Raw genomic sequence first — 17,013 nt, forward strand, 5'->3', positions numbered from 1 at the left:
AATTCTCATCTGAAAGAGTTATTTGCTTGTCTGTATAATTAGAATATATATCTGTCTGTGGAGTCACCTGCCTGGGAGTTTCTGGTACTTACAATCTTTGGAAGAGAAACATGGAAAGGACCAGCCTGAGTGCAAAGATGGTCACTTTAGCCTGTAAAAATTCACCCAGTTTGCCCAGACACAGTTGCTTCCACACACCCCTGTTCAGGCAATTCCAGCCCAGCCACACTCCACCATCCTGTACCTCATTCATGTCAACTGGGCCATGAAGGAAACAAACCACCTGAGAGGAAAAAGAAGGAAAGAGGCAGGCTTGTGGTAGACAGAAACAGAGAAAACTGGCAGTGCTAAGACAGACTGCTCTGATTATTTAGGGCTTTTTTGTTACCATCTGTATTTCCATGGTTTTCAGATGACCCACAAAGGAGATTAAATAAAACATGATTAGAAAATATACCCATTTTAAATATGTGCCTGTGTGATGCCCCAACGTGTCACTCTGCCTTGTCTGTGCTCTTCTAACCTCTGCTGACAGTGGCAGTCCAGCCATGGGGGCACATGGCTTGCAGCATGAAAACCGGGAAGTGGCATGAATGCTAGCACAGGCTGGTACCCTGACAGTCCCCAGGCACCTTTTATTCAAATGGTTTAGAAGAAATTTTGCTCAAATTCCACTTCCAACAGATATTTCTCCATTGCTCTGGATAAGGATTTTTCTACACAGAGAATAGCAGTATCTTAAGGAATATGCTGCAAAGATCTTCAACTGCTTTGAACTTCAAATGACCTGGTAACAAAAACAAGCTCTGTAAGCAATGAGCAAGACATGTAGGTCAGTGAGTAAGTGCACAACTCACTGAAAAGTCCAGCTTATTACAAATTCTTTAATCAGAATTAGCTGTGCTGGAGAAGAGGGAAATTAATTCATTAAACTCTAGCAGGAAGACAGGGATGCTGATAGCACATTGGTGCAAATCACTCCTGTGGTACTTTCTCATTCTTATGTGAAGCAGTTTGGGGCAAACATAAAAGGCTGATAAAAATATTTTGAGCTGTGCAAGGTGATTTGAACTATAATATGGAAGTACTGGAAGTGACAAACCTTTCATCAAGGAAAAGGAAAAAAATGCAGCAAGGATGGGAAATTAATCCAAATGCACAATCACAAGGCATCTCTCTCTATGTCCCCCCTCCCCAGCAGTCCCCAGCTACCTGCACAGTGGTGCTGTTTGCAATCGTCGGTGAATCACAGAAACACAGAATGGTTTGGGTTAGAAGGGACTTTAATGATCATCTCGTTCCAACATCCCTGCCATGGACAGGGACACCTTTCACTGGACCAGGTTGCCCAGAGACCCCTCCAGCCTGGCCTTGAAGACATCCACAACTTCCCTGGGCAACCTCTTCCAGTGCCTCACCACCCTCACAGTAAAGAATTTCTTTCTAATATCTAATCTAAACTTACTCTCAGTTTGAAGCCATTCCCCCTTGTCCTGTCACTACATGCCCTTGTAAATAGTCTCTCTCCATATTTCTTGTAGGTTCCCTTCAGGTACTGGAAGGCTGCAATTAGGTCACCCCAAAGCCTTCTCTCCTCCGGGCTGAACAATCCCAATTCTCTCAACCTTTCCTCACAGGAGAGGTGCTCCTCCCTCTAATCATCTTTGTGGTCTTCACTGGACTCGCTCCAACAGGTTGATGTCCTTCCTGTGCTGGTGACTCCAGAGCTGGATGCAGCACTTGATGTAGGGTCTCACTAGAGCAGAGTATAGGGGCAGAAGCACCTCCCTTGACCTGCTGGTCACACTGCTTTTGATGCAGCCCAGGATATGGTTGGGTTTCTGGGCTGTGAGCTCATGTTGCCAGCTCATGTTGAACTTCTCATCCATCAGCACCTCCAAGTCCTTCTCAGCAGGGCTGCTCTCGATCTGTTCATCCTCCAGCCTGGATTGAAACCGGGTGTCACCCTGACCCATGTGCAGGACCTTGCACCTGGTCTTGTTAAACTGCATAAAACTCCCATGTGTCCACTTCTCGAGCTTGTGCAGGTCCCTCTGGATGGCATCCTGTCCTTCAGGTGTGTCAACAGTACCACCCAGCTTAGTTTTATCTGCAAATTTGCTGAGGATGCTTTGATCTGCCCGATGTAAGTCAGAGGCTCTTTTTCCCCACCATGACTTGGATCCAGCTAACCGGCTCTCTATCAGCTCTCACACAGAGGTAGAAAAAATTCTGTTCAATTCTGCCCAAGAAGTGCTTTGACAAATCAAGGGAAATAGACCTATGGGGTACATATTGCTTTAAAAAACACACCATAGAGGGTGGTGCAAGCCTAGAGAAAGCAATATTATCAGATTACTCCAAGTCACAAGACAAAAGGAAAATGTGTTATTAAGCTGCAAAACTTGCCTTGTAAAAGAGCTGATGGCACAGACAGCATGAAGTTGTTTAGGATAAATTGCAGTCTAGGGTAAATCTGGACAAATACTTCAATTCTGGTTTTAATAATTCCATTTTTAATGGAGTTAATCGCATGGTCACTTGGGAATAAGCCCTTTGCACTAAACACAAAGGTTAAAAATTGCCATAAGGAAATAAGTAAACACTTCCACCAAGTAACTTTTCAAGCCTTTTCAAAGTTAAATTAACAACAAAACCAATGAAATCACAATTTTCTTTGGATTTTGGCTCTCCAAGCTTAATATGACATGTTTCCAAAGCTCCAAGACACCATATCTCCCTTGGGAGCAGACACAGGGCAGTGCTGAAAGAACATCAGAGAAGGCAAGAGCCAAGAGCACCCCAGCACCTCTGTGCTAGCTCCAATGTAGCCAGAATGGAGCAGGGTGTGGATCAGGAATGTTGATACCCAATTATTGTCAAAAGGAAGCTTGGTGTAGAGAGTAGAATATTCAAGCTCCACAAAGGTATGGATAGGTTACACCCAGGGAACCTTGTCTTTGACCATAACCAGCGGCATGGCTTCCACTCAAGGTAAAAGGCAGCAATAACAGAGTTTGCCACCAATTACTCAGTCATGCATGAAGTGGAGCATCTGAAAAATGTTGCTTTCTGGAAAGATACTGCTCTTATTTGATATTGCTGTATAAGCATCAAACTATTTTGTTTTAAAAGCCATGGTAAATTTATGAATGAAACTGTGCAAGAGGGATTTAATGAGAGATCCATAGCAAGTGTTCAGTGGTCTGGATGTTGCCTGCCACCAGGGTAGCATGAAATCATTTGATAATTAGACCATGGCTATGCAGGATTAGCATACCTTAAAAATATAGGGCTGCATTATTTTTATTTATATAACAGATGGATATTTAAAAAGGTCGTGCATTTTTTAATGAATGCAACGTCACACCAGTGTTGACAGAAGATTTGGAAGTGCTACGATATGGCCAAATCTAAAGCTAAAAATGCTATTTTCCCTCCCCCCTGTGCTCTGGTCATGGAGCTGAGAAACAAATGTGGAATAGTGCTGTGAACTTCCTTCCAGAAATCAGCTTAAGCAAAGTACTTATAGGGCACTAGGTTATATTTTCTTTCATTTCATGTTGATTATAGGTAATTACAAGACTCCATTATTAGAGCTATCTGAAGACCCCACACTTCTCCTTTAGTCCCACCAGAAAGAAGAAGATAGGAGAGTAATTAGTATTAAAAATATAATAACAATAATTTAAAAGTGATAAAACTTTATTTTTTAAGCAGAGCAGTAATTGCAATTTTTTTACCATTAAATACAGGTTTGCAGGATATTTCTTCTAATTTAAAAAAAAAAAAGTATGTACCAGTTCCTAATACTGTAACAACACAGAAATCCTTGCATTAACTCTGGCCTACAACTCTTTGTTTTGGTGGACAGCCCAAAGTTTCATGGCCAAGCTGCAACATAGAATGAACTTTGTGGCCTTGTGCAGCAGCTACATCTCCCTCAGTGCCTAAAGACAAGTCCCAAACCGCAGCCCTGAGAAAGCATGGACGACACATCCCGAACTGAAAGAATTCACAGAGCCAGAACGTTTCATCAAACATCCCATAGGCATTTGCTGGGAAAAACAGCAGCAATCTTCAGCCCCTGCCACATCAGCTTGCTCTGACCTTATTGAGGCATCACCACAAAACACACAGACAGAGGGGCACTGGACACACGTGGAAAACCTGTACTAATACCACATCAAGGGCTGCACCCAAGCCCATTGCCATCAGTGTAACCACAGAATATGGTGGTTTCCATTCATTATCCAGGGAGGGACTCTTTCCCCCTGCCCCTCTAAAGCCAAAATTCACAATAGGCCCCCTCAGGTACTGAGTCCCACTTTCCTCTGTGTAACAACTTCAAGAGAATTGGGCTTGCCAGCCCAATTTGAAGAGAAAAATTTCTGAATTTTGTCATTAAAAATCTCGTCCCTCATCTCCTTTCTATGCCTCTTCCAAAGCAGAAATGAAAGGATGAGAGTCAGGATCTAAAATACTGGCATTTCAACAGAATATTTGAAAATAAGGAGGTTTCCAGAAAAACATTTGTAATATTTTAGGGATTTTAACCAAAAGTGGAGGGTTTTTTCTAATCAAAGTTTTCCCAAGTAGATACAATAGGCATTTATTTATATTTTAGGCCAGCCCTTTTTTTAGGCCTTCTTCTAAAAAGTTTTCATTCTTGGAATTCCAGGAAAATATATAAGCCATGTGAACTTGTCCTCCTTTTTCCACAGGGCTGGTCCTGCCCCAGGTGGAACTACTGTAATGCTATCAGACCAGTAGTGGAAAAATGCTTTTAAACAACCACTATTTTAAACAATAGCACAAGGAAAGGCCAAGCGGACATCCAGCTGTAGAGCCTGAAACAAGCAGTGGTGAGGGGAAGCTTAAACTTCCATCACCAAACAGCATCAACACTGCAACAGCAAAATCTGCTTCCAGTGCGCTCTTGGTGCTCGCAGACAACGTGGCCCTAAAAAGGGTTGTGGTGAACCTGTGCAAACAATAAATGGTACCAATAGCCAGGGCCCATTTCCCTCCTGTGAACTGAAACCCTGTGGACTGTGAAACTGTGTATTTCTTCACAGTATCCAATTGGCCTGCAAAATCATTTGCCACCAAAAATAATTGAAAGGGGTTTTTATGATTCATAAGACGTGGGAGACTTTGCTATTACAGTGTTGGACAGCCCATAGGTGTATTTGCCTAAAACTGAGGTTTCACAATGTAAAATTCTAAATCACTTTTTTAATTCCAAAAAACTAATATAAAATTTCCCTCTTCTTGCAGTTTCCTCAGGAACAAGAGGTCAGAAACAGAATGCTGGGCTACACAAGCTACCATTCTCATACAAAACCCTGATCTTTGTGTGTTACACACTGGGTTACCTGGGAACCCCTGATCACTCCAGCAACATTTAACAAGAACACTTAACTTTAGTGGTTAATTTTTATACAGCTAATTTCTTCTGCCTCTCACTGAAATAGCTTTGCTTGGGCAAAGTGGTTCTTTGGTGGTTGTAGGAAGGAAGAAAATATAGCACTGTCTTCTCTTGCTAGGAAATGAAAAACACGTTATTAGTGATGCTCCTGTCTTAGAGTCAAAGGACACCACCCTGCATAGAGCCAGGTTAGAGATTAAGCCTATTAGGCAGTTGCATGCCCTCTTCTCAGATGGTCCTTTTCTGCCTTTCTGCCTTTTCTGCCTTTAGTAAAATAAATGTGAAGTTCAATAAGGAATATGGCCCAGAAAAGAAAATTGAGGGATTAAGCACAGAGATTAAGAATGGGCATGGTCTTGGCATTAGGCATAACTCTAGCTATTCTGTCTTATGTATTTTATGCTTAAGATTAGACTTCTGAATTTTTAATCAAAAAAAAATGTTATTAAAGTGCTCTGCTATATTTTTTCCCAATAACTGACTACACAAGGCACACGTTGCACAAATCTCACATATTCAGTTCATGAACTAACATCACTCCTGAGAAAAAACAAACACCAAATCTGATGTCTTTTCAAGTAGAATAACTGAGGTCAGAATCTGCCCCTGGGCAATCGTATAGAAAACAGTCAGGAAAGGCCTGTGTATTGAAAAACCTCTCTGATGCCCTAAACTCAACTCCAGACAATCTGAAGAGCTAAAACACAAAGATATTTCATGTATGGGTTCATAATTTTCTGAAGAATTGTATTACCTTAAAGATCTTGGAAGCCAAAAGCTTAGAAAGCAAGATCACAAATCACTTGCAAGACTCAAGCCAACATCTACACAATAAAACATCTATAAAACAGAAATATTCACTCACCAGCTAATATAGCATATTGTCACGGAAATAAACACATCCCATCTTTGCAAATTCAGTTGTACTTTCCATCTTGAAGATTTGGCTGATGACGATGTCTGTCTTCAGCTCTAGAGATACAGGGATAGTTTTATAGCTGTCACACAAAGTAAGTATACTTTAGGACACAAGGAAAAACCATACAAGACAAATTAAATCCCATTCAGCTTCATGCAAATCATATATTACCATTAATCATCTCGTATAAAGTGGTCAGATAAGACATGCCATAATCGCTATCAGAGTAGCTGACTTTGAGCCTGTTAAGATATTTTTGACCATTAAAGGTGAATTTAATTCCAGCTAATTTTAATAACCCAAAAGCAAGGTGCCTAACCACATCTTGCCATCCAAGTTCTCTCCACAGTGAAAAAGAAAGATGATACATCTGGAGGATGATTCACCACATTGATCTTAGACATCTATTTTAGAATGGGATGAGTCACTCTTTGGATGCACATACCTTTCTTTGGTGATGGATGAACTCTGGCCACCTGAGTTAATTCAGTTATCAATGTTTTAAACAGCTAATGTGAGCTGACATAGTCAAAGCCTTGGTCAAAAGTCCATAGAGAAAGGAGACCTGATGGCAATTTGTCAGGTACTATATCTAAAGAGGTTAGATGTCTTCATCACACTAAGAGGGGCTTTTTCCAAAAAAATCACCATCTGCATAGCAGCTGTTACCTCATTTTAATTATTCATAGCCGCTTGCACTGAGGAGAGAGATAATGGTGTGGGCAGAGATAAGAGTGAGAGCAAAATTTTTTGAATGATTTTGATCTGAGTTCATGGACTGCATACTTGAGGGCTGTCTGAGGGGGTGTAAGTTAACTTGTGACTAAGAGTTCTCATTAAACTGCAGACCAGCAGATGCCAATATTTCAGATTAACTTACCAAACCACCAGGCAGTACTATCACTAATTAGAGGAAACATTACTCAGGAGACTGTTATCCTGAATCTAGATCATGTACTAATAAGCCAGACAGTGAGCATTTAGATAGCACAATTGATATAATTACATTTCTTTTTAAAGGCCTTTCTTAGGGGCCAATATACATAATACTCAAGACGACTTCAGCTGCCAAATTGCTTATATTTTCCTGAGAATCAAGGCTGGGTGAGCTTGCTTGAGGTAATGCAAATAAAGTGTTTTTTAAAGGAGATGACAATGAGCAATCAGCACCATAACAAACAAGAAATGTTTTCCTATTCGTATACTAAACATTTTATTCAAAGATGGGGAAAAAAAACCAGCATGACAAAGGTTTTAAATCCTAGATTTAACAAGATACAAGCCTGTGATGTTTCTACATCTACATTAGGAATCACTTTTGGGGAGAAACTCCATGTATGCAAACGTGTGGAGAAGATCGCCCTTGGGGTGGAGTAAAGTTCTGAGACTTGCAAAGAAATGTAAGAGGCCTCAGTTTCAAGAAGGTCAGTGCCAAGCAAAAGACAGAAGAAAGAATATAAACTTGTTTTAGGACTCAGTCACTGTTAACAGTCCCAGTACTTCCAGCATGGAAGGGCCAGATGAAATCCACATTGAGGTCCCTTTGGATTCCAAAGATGTGGAACTACAAATAAGGCACAATCTTTTTCCAGCTGAGCTGCTTTCTGCAAATGCAGGGCAAGGTAAATACATGATAAGGGCCTGGGTGGCTTTGAACAACCACAGATAGGTTAAGGACATGTAAAGGAATTTAACACAGAGGCAGGGATAAAAGTAGCTTCCCATAGCAAGCCATAGGCAGTTTGAATCTTTCTCCTTGTTTCTCTCAGCATAAGCTTAAAGTTTAGAAAAATCAGAAGTAGGGACTTGACATAGTGCTTATTATTTTACTCCTGAAGTAGAAGCAGCAGCAGTGTTTGATTACAGTTCCTGCATATGGCACAGCCTGCTTTCTACTCTCACTACCAGTACTAACTTTGCTCTTCAACCAGGAGCTGAAAGTTTCCTTCTTGAATGGTTTTCAGAGTTACTGCCCTGAGCTGTTGGAAACAATGAATTCTTTGCTCAAGTGACATGAGGAGGGACCATGCTGCAGCTGAGGGAAGCATGGTGGTTGGCCTAATTCCTGCTCTAATTCTGTCCTTCATGGCAGCTGGCACTTCACAGCAAATACTGTCTTGGTCGAGGGCAAAAGAAACAGCTCTTTTTATTAATTCCTACCCTCTAGGAAGGCATGTGCCAGCTGGTGAACTAAGGGAGGCTGAACTTTACCTTTACAAATGCTAAAGCTTGAATTTTAGGCACTTGGGTTCAAGGGTTTAGCTCTGTTCAATGTCTCGTAAACAGCACTTTTTATTCTGGTTTTCCAAAGGATGCACTCTTCCCAAATCCTGTCCTTTCTTGCTATGTAGAAGATGACTTTGACAAGGAACAGGTCCTGTGAAGTGGGTAGGGACTGCACCTGCAAGTTAGATCTTAAGACTTATTTGGTCCTACGTACTGAAGGGTGATCATCACTACACAACAACTATATTGTAACAAAATGCCTACTCAAAACACTGTCTACTGATTGCAGTCAACCCTGAGGGTCAGTTTAGGAAAAAAATGTGTAAAGGGCATGTGCAGAAATTTATCTTCTTTCCCCCTCACCCTCTTTTTTCCAGGAGAGTCTACCTGACAATGTCAGATATACACTGTTACACTTCCATGAAGAACAGTTTTCCAATTTTTGTTTTGAATCAAATGACATAACTGAATTTTGCACTTCTGAGGATGAAAGTGGTGATGGAATCAGAAAAATATGTAGATTTTCAAAACCCCCTACGCAGGTCTTCCTCCTGCTGTAGTACTACATCCTTCATGCTGTAGTATTCGATCATTAATATTAGTGATAGCAGCAAACCCTAAAACTACTTATGTGCACTGAAAAAAAAAAAAAAAGAGTAAACATTGTATGTTGCATCACATGACAGTAAATTGCTTGAACAATTATAGAAAAATTAATTGTAACAAAATAAGACTTCCTGTTGTTTATTAGATATTGTAAGAATGAAATGTACAGTATACAAAATTAATATCAAAAATGTTCACATGATTGATTTTTCTTTGGATTAACTGCAGACAAGCAGCTTTTAAAGACATCATGCTGAGATCTATTTTCTACTAAAAGATCTCAGGTGTATCACTGCATGCTATCTACAGTTGTAATCTACAAAATGAAACCTATTGAATTTTTGTTGAATCTCAGTGGCATTTTTTTAAAAGAACAGAACAATAACATTAGCTTAGAGGAGAAAAAATAATGTTAATATTTCAAATTCATAAGCAAAATTGCTTTTAAAATTTCAAACCTTACAATTGTACATTTTCAGTTTCAAGCACTTGCCATAAGAAGTTACATTCTACTATATAGGTGACAAAGATTTTGAATTTCGTTTTTCTTTGAGACAGATACATAATCCTCATTTTCTTTTTCCTAATGAATTTTCATATCTTTAAAGTTAGTGTTAAACAACGTTCATTCTCCTAAAGAAACAATTTAAGTATGGTTCATTTCATAAGCTGAAAGTTTTCATTTAAGGTATATCTATATAAAGGAATGTAAAATGGTTTTCATTTTTTAAATCTGTGCATTTTCAGTTTATGTCATATTGTTTAGCAGAAAAATAAAGTAACTACTAATGACTAATCTAGATAACCTAAAATCAGCTGATCTGTTCCATAAAATACATGCTTGCCATAATGCTTTTCACTGCAATATAAAATACACTAGAAAAAACTGAAATTATTACCAGGGAATATTACATGGTTATCAGTATTGATAATGCTTCCCAGATTAGAAAAAAAAAAAAATAAAAAATCTTTACATGAATTTCTTATACATGCTCTACTTAGCAACAGGAATATGATTTAAACTGAAAATTCTTCTCATATTGTCCAAATAATTTTTCTTGATAGACTCTGAATGTATTTGCACAATTGCAATGTGTTCAAAATAGTGACCTAATGTCAGGTAAGTTGTCAATGATTTAAAACAGGAATGGGTGCCTGACAAAGAGTGGGCCAGCCTTCCAGAACAAAACAGATGGTGCTCTTTCTCTTGAGGTGTCACTAACGTAAATCACCTTTCAAGTTGGCACATATCACAAGAACCCTTAAAACAATCCCTGTGAATGAAAATGAAGACAAAACACAATACAAAAGATGCAAACCCATTTTTTCCAGAATTTAGGAGAGTCCAAAAGTATTTGTGCTCTCTTTTGCATTAAACTGGTGAAATTCAGTGGATTGGCTATTTTATTTTTAAGAGATAAACTATTAAAATCATCTTATGCTGGGAACAGCTGGGCTTGCTGTTTTCTTTCCTTTTATGTGTTGTTTTTTTTTTTTTTTCTAAGACCATTGGCAAGAACAATCTGTGGGCTCTTGGATTGAATAGCTGACCCAGGTTGAGTTACTGGTGCAGTACAATTGCACAGTCCGTCTCTGCAGCCCGAGCTCCCTGCAGCATTTGCAGAACCTTGCATACGTGTTGATGTTGTAGTTGTAAATGCTTGCAGAAGGGCACTTCCCGTCGCATGAAACAATGTTCACCTGGTAACAAACATCATGAATAATCAGCAAACTGAAGCAGCTAGCTAGGAGTGCTCAAAGAAGTCCAAAAACATTAGGCATCCCAAATCCAATGGCAAAGCAATGAAAAATTTGGAGGTATTTCCTCTAGCCCCTTATGAAATCCCACTACGTCTCAAAATAAGCTCTGAAGTACATTGCCCAGACAGGTCTCAATTTTTATCTTACTGATATCAATGATGACTTTTCTGTCCATTTCAGTAACAGGTTTTGGCTATTAACAGACACAAAGAAACAATTCTGGTTTTGAATTTTAAAGTATTCATAACAACCTTGGCTTGAACACAGCACCAAATGTTCTGTCTCCAACTCCCTGCAGTATTCATTTCAGTGATACACTGATGCAGTGTTGCTGTACTGGTATCAGTAAGGAGGAATAAAAGAACCAGTCCTTTGGAAAGCCAAGAGGAATTACTACTAATGACACCAAATCTGTAATACAGACTGTAAGAGAAATAGTCATAGAAACTGAATAATTTTTTCATATTTAATAGTTAAGATTCGTGTTTCTGTTCAATGAGACACTGAGACTAAATTTCCTGGCTGCTCAACAGCTTACTCTACAAAATGTACTCTCAGAGTCATTTTAGAGGTTACAGCTGTTTCCCTACACTCTTTTATTACAGCTTTTCCAGGCGCTCCTACACATCTCACATGAGACGTCTGTCTGCACCCTTGCTGCTGCTCACAGTCTTACTGCCCAGCAGGACGTTGCTGGTGTCCTTCAACAGTAAATCCTTCGATAGTGCCTCATTCTTCCTTCACATTTTACAGTATGTTCATGCTGCTGTCTAACAAAAGCTTTCAGGACCCAAGATTCCTTTCTTCACGAAGTTGGCATTTAAATACTTTCCCTGGGCAGATGGAAAATTATACACATCTGCAGCCGTTTTAAATGTAGAATATCAGGGGCAAGATTCAGTTATATTGAAGTTCATTTGCATATAATAATTGCATTATAGGGTGAAATGAGACTTTGGATTTGCACTAAATCAACATGCACCTAGATGCATAAGAAAAGCAGAAGTAACAGCCTCCTTTTTGTTCTTTGAGAAGATGATTGCTGAGAATATAGGGAAACATTAGAACAGCTCTATGAAACAGAAATCCCTGTCTCTGTAACAGAGATGAAGACAGTAGCCTTGTGGAATTTGGGTTCTTTTTCTTCCTTCATTTTATTTCTCATATTTTTTCCCTTCTATGAAAACAAATTGTGATAGTTATCTACTTACTGGTGTGTTACTCCTGCAGTCGTTCTTGCGGATAGTCATCCTAACAGTCACCTTCTTACAGAATTTTCCATCTTCCTTACCTGCAAAATGGTCATAGATCAAAAAATATCAGCTCAAAATTCTAAACATTTCCGAGACGAGAATATTCCTCAACATTTTACTGGGTCAAGAGACACAAAGAAGATACCCATCAGCTATATACTGAGTCACTTTTAAAACTATTCTATTTCATGCATTAAAGTATCCATCTCATTATATCTTTAATAACAATTACGAAAGGTTCATTCTTCATTCAGAAGTTTTTTAAGAGTAAGTCCACTGTGTTCAAAAAATTTTGCAAAACTGATCAACCACTCCTGCGAGAAGACCTGTTAATAAGGCATAAAGTGCATTTTCTGTTAAATACCTGCAACAAACTTTAATAGCAGTAATTGCATTCCAGTGGTATAAACAAAGTTTAAAATTAATATGCGACAGCAGAATCTGATGAAGAACAGGGCTTCACATTTGGTTTTATTATGTTTTTATTAAATAAAAGAACACCAGTGAACAAATGAAATTTTTTATTTGCATTTCCATTATTTCCACAATTTTTCTCATAGAAGTATTTACAAAGTACATGAATAAAACACAAAAGATAACAAGAAATCACTGAATTAAATACGGAGTTAAGCTTCATTGAAGAAGGGAATCCTGAACATTTGAAAAAAACAAAAGATGTTCTGTATAAAGTTCAGTTGTAAGAGATCAGGAAGCACAGTGTCTTCTTAGGATGACCCTCTCTATGCTGGAGAAACCACATTATACTGCAGATCTGTAAGAGAAATGAACAGCTCATTTTAATACAGCAGCTTCCACTGTTTCACACCAGATTTTATGCATCTTGATGCAGCCCCCCATGACATCTCCACAGAGATGTGTTTTCTTTCTTTCAGTCAAGAAACCCAAGGATGTTGACAAAAGGTGAATACTGTTAGCTCCAGAAAAGCAAGGGCACTAAAGGATTCATCAGTTTGACCAATACCCAATACTGAACTGGGACACAGTTTTATCACATCTTTATGAGCAGTATCCAGTTCCCTGCTCTAATCACTGTCAAACCAATACTGCTTCTCAAAGAGAAACAATTTTTTGTTCTTTTTTTTTGGTTGGTTGGTGGTTCTGTTGTCTTTTTTTTTTCTTAAATTATCTAAGTCTCTTACTGTTTCTAGACACAATAGAGTTTTCTAGAATATGAAAGAAACTATCAGTAAATCTTCTTGGAAGCAAATAAAAACCTGCAAACATAAATGGTTGGCTACTGCTTGGCTGCTGTTGAATTATATTTGCTTAGTGAAAAAGTAAATTGAGAAACAAAGAAAAAATAAATTGTTCTTGAAAATAAAAAAACTCACCGTTATTTCATGTTTTTCACAGTTCTTTTCACGGTTCTGTCTTCTTTTACATTATACATGGTGTTTAGGGTGGAGAATTCAGTGCAGCTGTGACTATGACTTCACCCAGGCTACAGTGAAAGTACATCATATCCCATAAAAAAATAAATATATAATGTATTTCCATGCATGTACATTAATGTCCAGTGGCTTTTTATGAGCTTTACAACACAATATACTTTCCCATGAACAACCTTACAAAACATGTGAGCGTTTTATACGTGTTGTATTATAGATTTTTTTCACTGTCCGTATGGTTGAAAATCCTTGCTTGGTTTTTGGGTTGACTCATAGCACTGTTGTCACTTAAAGTGACACCAGTATGAAAGAGAAACATAGATTTCAGTTAATAGTCCTAGAGTCAGAAGCATAATTTAATGTAGGATGTGTCACTCAGTAATGCACAGAATTAGAGTCAACATAATTTCTCTGAGAGAAATACAGAGTTGTTTCCACAAAATAAATGCCAAAACAAATGCATTCATAATGTTACAATTCAAAGAATTAACATGCTCTATGAAAAAGAACAAAGATAATCTCCAATTTTCATGGAGTCAACACTGGATTGCTATTTTCAGTATACTGTCCTAACTATGGATGGGAAAGAAATTATTTGCTTCTACTGTATATGGCACAAAGCAAACCTGTATGATACACCTGCAAAAATGCTGCTTACACAGTAAAGCTTTAACAAGCAAAGCCATTATTCTCTATGTTCTACAGCACTGTAAACATGATAGAATTAGTTTACTTTTTCGAACACAGCAATTTTACACATGCAGCAAGCTAAAGACTATGCAAGTGCTTACTACCAACAGTACATTGTTGGCTAACAACAATGCACCGCCCACACAGTGCAAAATGAAAAAACAAATCAAAACAAAAATGTGAGCCACTGAACCATGAGCAGTTACACTACACTGCAGCTTTTGGCATTATTGGGTAACGTGAGGTCTGATGATCCTAGCAGGGAGTACATTGTTGGAAATCAACAATGATGCTGTTTGGGTTGGTCCTACCTATTTGAGGAAAATGTACCTGTGTGACAGCCAGCATAGGCTGTAGGAGTGACTGGGCTAACAGGGAATGGGAGGAACACTGACACTGAAGAACCTGGTAAGAATATTACACATTGAACAGAGCACATGTTACAGAGCATTCCCTATAGTATGAAAACATTTGGGAATTATGAGATTTTGGCATATTTGAAAACAGAATTCAACTTTAAAATGTTTGTATATTGCAGGATCACAGAATGGCTGAGGTTGGAAGGGACATGTGGTTCCTCCTTGCTTAAGCAGGGTTCATTGTGCCAGTAGCTCAGGACCATGTCCAAGCATTACATGCATTGCTAAGCCTCATGTGAAAATCAGGAAGAATCTGATCTACATTGGTATAATTTAGCCAGTCTGCTATCCTGAATTTAATGTGCCCTTCGGGGTTACAACAGAGAAATAGTATCATTTCCTCACAGCAGCACTGGTAATACCTCAAGGTTTTGATGGAACTCCTAGGTCTTAATTTTCAAATACCAATTAAAACTGAAAACAAAAATCACAATTGTTTCTAATGGTAAAGTACTTCAGAAGAAAACAAAAAACCCAATAATCCTTCTCATAAAATGTCTCACACAATTACAACTGACAGCTCTCATGACAGCAGATTTGTTTGGAGTCAGAAAGAACTTACATGATTCACAGAATTAATGTGCTGTCTACCAACAGGTGTGAAATCAAAATTCTAGGACTCTATTTGTAAATGTGTCTCAAAAGTCACTGGGTTTTTCAAGGGTTTAATTTTACTTTGTTGTGCATGCCACAGATCAATAATTTAATAATTCAAGGGGTGATTATGATGTTTCTCTAAGCATAGTAGCAAGATCTTCTGCCCTGCTGAAAAGTAGCTTAATGGATGTTTAACTGTCTTACTAAATCTTTCAGAAGTGGTTTATTTGCCTGCCAGGGCATTGAAGGGTAATGTCAGATAATCAAAAACTGATGTCAGAGAGCCTATGGAGAATCAGTCATGGAACTAGGAAAAGTGCTTGAAACACAGGTCCACCAGAGTGAAAAAACATGAAGAGATATTACCATTCCCTTATAGTGGGAGCATAAAAAACTCCCCAGAGTGAAAAAACATGAAGAGATATTACCATTCCCTTATAGTGGGAGCATAAAAAACTCCCCAGATAAATCTTCCACAGTTTCAATCAAGTTTTTAGTACCAAATACAATACAGATGAATCACACCAAAAGGTACCTCCCTGTTGGCAACATATATCCAGATCTGGTAATCGTGACTGTGCAAGTTCCATCCCACCCAGCAAGAAATACCTGCACTTTTCTCCATCTTTCTCCCACACTTTTAGGTCACTATTTCAGCCACTTAAGCAGATTGAGTCAGAATTTTGCATGTTTTTAAAGACAGCATGATACTGCCCAGTATAAAAAACTCCTTTTCAATTGCTTTTAACAGTGTCAACTTCAAGTATTTGAATTTAAATTCATCTGGTTAGGTGTCTTCCTCAGGCTAAGTTCTTCATTAAATCAACCAAAACGTTTCAGCTACGTACCACTGTGTTAAGAAAATAAAATGTACCTAACTCCTTATTTCTATTAAGAAATAGTATATTTGGAACCTATTCCTTAGAGGATTTTTATTCTGTTTGGGTTTTTTTTTCCCCAGAGAATCTTTATTAGCTCTCACAGATGTCCAAACCATATATTGGTAATCGAGTAAGGGGGAATTTTTTTATTGTAAAAGGTACTGCCTGAATCCTTAATCTTCGTTCATGAAGCCTAGCCATGATGATGACTGCCTGAAGGTTTCTGAATTATGTCTACTAATTTCTATACTACAATCTGTTTATTATTTACAAAATTAACTTATAAACTACTTGGATCAATCTTCATTTTTACCAAATATGAAGATATTTATGTAGATGAAGCATGTTTTAAGTTGCCTTCTAAAACACAGTACCTTTTATTATACTAAATGCAGTAACTAATATTTTGAGGAGTTTTACATGAGAACTACAAAATAAAGAATATGAATTTTAATGACTTGACCAGCCAGAATCGCTGTCAGTGGAGTAATAGCATCAATGGTAAAGTATTTTCTTTTGATTTAACTCAAATAGTTTCAGTGTTATTCAAATGAGTAAAACTGGGAAAAGCACAGCCTTTGAGATCAGTGAATCAAGCTTTTATACAGGAAAGAATCCACCTTATTTCTAACGTAACAACAAATTAGACAGACTTGTGAGGCAGGCAGCATCATTAGTTACTTACATGTTTTGCAGCATCCTTCTAAGAATGGCACAACGTAGCCTCCAATCTGACCAAGAGAAATAAAGGGGAAAAAAACCTTGATTTTTTCAAACATTCATTCCCATATATCTTCACTCTTAGAAATATCTTCCAGATA

General features: G+C 38.2%; 1 protein-coding gene across 1 annotated transcript in view; it reads right to left on the reverse strand.

Moving 5' to 3' along the window:
• Positions 1-9,293: 9,293 nt before the first annotated feature.
• OTOG (otogelin) overlaps positions 9,294-17,013 on the reverse strand; it is a 99,857-nt gene continuing 92,137 nt past the window's right edge. Inside the window, exons 55-57 of the mRNA XM_051803979.1 lie at positions 16,878-16,923; positions 12,155-12,234; positions 9,294-10,883 (exon numbers count right to left, since the gene is read on the reverse strand). Of these exons, the coding sequence (XP_051659939.1) occupies positions 10,683-10,883; positions 12,155-12,234; positions 16,878-16,923 (327 nt within the window). The 3' untranslated portion in view covers positions 9,294-10,682. The remainder of the gene's footprint in view (positions 10,884-12,154; positions 12,235-16,877; positions 16,924-17,013) is intronic.

The sequence above is a fragment of the Manacus candei genome, unplaced genomic scaffold (assembly GCF_025592945.1).
Source record: "Manacus candei isolate 608988 ecotype Guabito, Panama unplaced genomic scaffold, ASM2559294v1 h1tg000060l, whole genome shotgun sequence".
Taxonomy (NCBI): Eukaryota; Metazoa; Chordata; class Aves; order Passeriformes; family Pipridae; genus Manacus; species Manacus candei.